Source organism: Trichosurus vulpecula, chromosome 6 (assembly GCF_011100635.1).
Source record: "Trichosurus vulpecula isolate mTriVul1 chromosome 6, mTriVul1.pri, whole genome shotgun sequence".
NCBI lineage: Eukaryota > Metazoa > Chordata > Mammalia > Diprotodontia > Phalangeridae > Trichosurus > Trichosurus vulpecula.
Window position 1 is genome coordinate 8,723,663 of NC_050578.1, and position 4,579 is coordinate 8,728,241.

Genomic DNA, 4,579 nt, shown 5'->3' on the forward strand with positions numbered 1-4,579 from the left:
ATAGAAAGAGAAATTCCATTCAAAGTTACTGAAGGCACTATAAAATATTTGGGAGTCTATTTGCCAAGACAAACCCAGGGCCTATATGAACATAACTATGAAACACTTTTCACGCGAATAAAATCAGATCTAAATAAATGGAAAAATATCAGTTGCTCATGGTTAGGCTGAGCTAATATAATAAAAATGACAATTTTACCTAAATTAATCTATCTATTCAGTGCCATACCAATCGAACTACCAAAAAATCATTTTACCGAGCTGGACAAAATAATAACAAAATTCATTTGGAAAAACAAGAGGTCTAGAGTATCTAGGGTATTAATGAAAAGAAATGCTAGAGAAGGTGGCTTAGCCACACCAGATATTAAACTGTACTACAGAGCAGCAGTCATCAAAACTGCCTGGTACTGGTTAAGAAACACGGGTGTGGATCAGTGGAATAGGATAGGTACACAAGTAGGAGAAATCAACAAGTTTAGCAATCTACTCTTTGATAAACCCAAAGAGGCCAGCTTCTGGGCTAATAATTCACTATTTCACAAAAACTGTTAGGAAAATTGGAAAATAGTAGGGCAAAAACTGGGCATAGACCAATATCTTACACCACGTACTAAAATAAAGTCAAAATGGGTTCATGATTTAGGAGTAAAAGCTGATACTATAAGTAATTTGGGAAAGCAAGGAATAGTTTACTTATCAGATTTATGGAAAAGTAAAGAATTCATGACCCAACAAGAGATAGAGAGCATTACAAAATGCAAAATGGATAATTTTGATTATGTCAAATTGAAATGTTTTTGTACAAAAAAAGCCAATGCAACAAGAATTAGGAGGGAAGCAGAAAATTGGGAGAAAATCTTTGCAACTAGTATCTCTGATAAAGGCCTCATTTCTTTTTTTTTTTTTAGTTGAAACAATTTTATTTCACAGTTGCCTTTAAAATCATAAAGACAATATGTTCTTCATATAAAAACAGTAGTGCTGATACCCCATTCTTTCTAGAAAATGATTACATCCTCCCTCTTAAAGAAAATGCACCCAGTTATAACCTTATAGTTAGGTTTCTTGGAAAAATCCTTCCAGGACTGATTCCTAAGAACATCTCATTCTGTAACTCTGCATCTGGCTGAAAGCGTGGATAATAACTGGCTTTTGGACACAAGTGTTCCTTTTAGATTTGCTAACATAGACACAGACTGGCTTAGACAGATCAGTGCTCCACGGGCTCGTCAGCCTTCTCTGCAGGTTCCTCAGCAGGCTGAGCAGGCTGTGCTTTTCTCTGTGGTCTTTCTTCAAGACCTTCCAGGAAAGGAGACACATCATCATCATCATAGATTGTGAACTCCAAATCTTTCCCAACAATTCCAATGGAAACATTCTTTGTAGTTAGGTCCTGTTCTGCAGGAAGTGTTTCTCGTAAGGCAGGAAGACCACGTTTCACCAGCTCTTTCAAATTGCAGTCACTGAAGTTGGACATACACCTCTCCAAGTAAGTACGGGCTGACTGAGAGCGGGCTCCGATGGACATAGCCCGACAGTCGAAGTAGTTTGCAGATGGACAGGTTTGAAAGATGTGAGGACCCATATCGTCATAACCAGCGATGAGCAATCCCACGCCATATGGTCTCCAGCCATAACGCTGTGTCGGTATCTGGGTCTTGCTTCCAATTAGAGACACTAGGCGAGACACCGGAAGGGGTCTATCAAACACAAATCTGGAATCCAGACATTCCTGACGCATGAAGTTGCACAAGAGCCTGGCATCAGCAGTGAGCCCAGCAATTGAGATTCCAATATGATTATCAACATGTAGAATTTTTTTCTGATGAGCTGCCAGTTCTGACTGTGCCCTTTTCAAAGCAACCAGTACAGCATGGGTTTTTGATTTCAGGCCCACAGTAGCTGAGCCTTGTTTGACAGCTTCCATTGCATATTCTATTTGATGAATTCTGCCCTGAGGGCTCCAAACAGTGACATCATTGTCGTACTGATTTCAAAACATTTTCTCGGGGCTGGCAGAGCAGAGACCTCCATCGGAGCGGCGGCACCAGGCGAGGCCAAAGGCCTCATTTCTAAAGTATACAGGGAACTGAGCCAAATATATAGGAATACAAGCCATTCCCCAATTGAGAAATGGTCAAAGGATATGAACAGGCAGTTTTCAGAGGAAGAAATTAAAGCTATCTACAGGCATATGAAAACATGCTCTAAATCACCACTGATTAGAGAAATGCAAATCAAAACAACTCTTAGATACCACATCTCTCCTGTCAGATTGGCTAAAATAACAAAACAGGAAAATGATAAATGCTGGAAAGGATGTGGGGAAATTGGAACATTGTTGCATTGCTGGTGGAGTTGTGAGCTGATCCAGCCATTTTGGAGAGCAGTTTGGAACTATGCCCAAAGGGCTATAGATATGTTCATACCCTTTGACCCAGCAATACCACTTCTAGGGTTGTATCCCAAAGAAATCACACAAGCGGGAAAAGGACCCATATGTACAAGGCTATTTATAGCGGCTCTTTTAGTGGTAGCCAAGAATTGGAAATCAAAGGGATGCCCATCAATTGGGGAATGGCTGAACAAGCTGTGGTATATGAAGGTGATGGAATACTACTGTGCCATAAGAAATGGGGATGATGCAGACTTCGTAACAACCTGGAAATACCTACATGACATAATGCTGAGTGAGTGGAGCAGAGCCAGGAGAACGTTGTGCACAGCCACAGATATATGGATTCTGTGAGGACCAACCCTGACATACTGCGCTCTTCTCAGCAACCTAAGGGGCAAGGACAACTCCAGGGGACTCACGATGGAGAATGCTATCTTCATCCAGAGAAAGAACTGTGAAGTTTGAATACAGAACGAGGCGCACTACATGCTCGCCTTTTCTGCTTCTCTTTTGTTTTTGTTTTTGTTTTTTTTTTTTTTGGTTCTGTTTCTTCTTTCTCATGATTCATTCCATTGGTCATAATTCTTCTCCACAACTTGGCTAGTGCATAAATTAATTCAATGCGAAGTTATACAGGACTGTTATATGAGCTTCCACGCTGCCTTGGGGAGGGAGCGGGGAGGGAGGGGAGAAAATCTGGAACTCAAAACTATGTAGAACCATGTGTGGTAAACTAAAAATAAATAAATTAATTAAAATAAAAAAAAATATTTTCATGTATAGAGAGCATGTTTTCTTTCAATGTTACTACTTTTTGTTTCTGTTCTTCCACATTGTCCTTTACTTCTGTATGTCTACACCCCCAATATTGTCTCTTTTGTTTTTTTGAGATTTACCACTGTAGATTCAAGATTTCCTATTTCGTGAATTATTTCTTCTGTGCATGCCATAGTCTCCTCTCACAATTCTCATTTCTCGTTTACCTAAAAATCCACAGGGTCCTCTGCCTCATCAGGGGTTAAATCATTTTCCTTAGTTATATAGTATTTATTCATCAATGCCTGAACTTCTTTACTAGATTTGGAGGTCACGTTTCTTTCTACTCTTAATGTATTCCCACTTGGTCAATCTATTTATTCAAGTTTTTTTGAATTTTCTTCTTCCTGGGATTTTGATAATTTTAGTCTTTTTTCCTCTTATTTTGTCTTATTCTTAACTTTTTGATTCTGATAGTAATCTTCCTGGAGGTTGGAGCTCAAAAGTTTCTCAGCCTCTTCTTATGCCAGGTAATTCATAGTTCACCATCTGTATCAGTAATTAGGATGGGGCTTTTTAAAATTGTTTTCTCTTTTAGGATGTTAAAGTAATCAAGTGCCTTTGATTAAGCCTTACTAGGTGCAAAGCCCCAGGCCCACACCTTTTTGCTAAATAGGTGTAAAGCCCCAGGCTCACACCCTTTTGCTGATTAGGTTTGAAACCTTTGGGCCCTAAAAAAAGGTATGTAAACTCAGAGGTTAGCATTTTTGGGGGCGGGGCTCTCACTCACTGAAAGAGTGTTGGTGTAGAGAGTCTGGGTAGCCCCTGGAGCCCGCCCCAACCTTGAAGAAAGCCCAGATGTTGCTACTTGCCTGGTAACTATGTATTGCTTGGACAGATAGCTAGAAGCCTGTTTGCTGATTAGTGTTCATTTGCTCTGTTTCTATAATGTTGTAGTAACAATCTTGCCAGCAGCTTCTGCGTGGGTGTAAGATCCACCAACAACCAGCAACCAGAAAGCTGCCAATACAGGTTCTTTGATCTGCTTTACTAAGGAAAGTAACTTTAAGGGGTTAACAATCTCAGTTTAATCAAACATACAAATATCATTCACAGTTCAGGGCGAAAGATCAGCCCCCTGAACTTCAAGGCAAATACCAACATCAACAGACAGACCTTGTCTGATTCAAATCACAATACATGGTTACCAGTGCCAACTTCTGGGTTGCAAAGCTGGGGGGCAATTTGCAGCTTGCCCATAGTCTCAACACTCCTTCCATGAGTGTGACCCAAAAGTCAAACACCAAGCTGTCCTCAGTTATATCCTGTTCAGAGCCCTGAGGGTTCTGACCTCACCCAGGCTGGGTGTGGGATAGTTCCCCATCCCCAGTATCATATCATATACAAATCAATGACTCTCAA

The 4,579-nt window shown here is 40.3% G+C and overlaps 1 protein-coding gene across 1 annotated transcript; it reads right to left on the reverse strand.

Annotated features, from left to right (window-relative positions):
- Positions 1-909: 909 nt before the first annotated feature.
- Positions 910-2,007, reverse strand: LOC118853664 (proteasome subunit alpha type-1-like). The gene has a single exon (XM_036763846.1). The coding sequence runs from the start codon at positions 1,928-1,930 to the stop codon at positions 1,214-1,216; it is 717 nt and encodes a 238-aa protein (XP_036619741.1). The 5' UTR covers positions 1,931-2,007; the 3' UTR covers positions 910-1,213.
- Positions 2,008-4,579: the final 2,572 nt, after the last annotated feature.

Excerpts from the sequence above, each read along its gene's own strand:
- LOC118853664 (XM_036763846.1), bottom strand. The coding sequence starts at position 1,930 with ATGGAAGCTGTCAAACAAGGCTCAGCTACTGTGGGCCTGAAATCAAAA.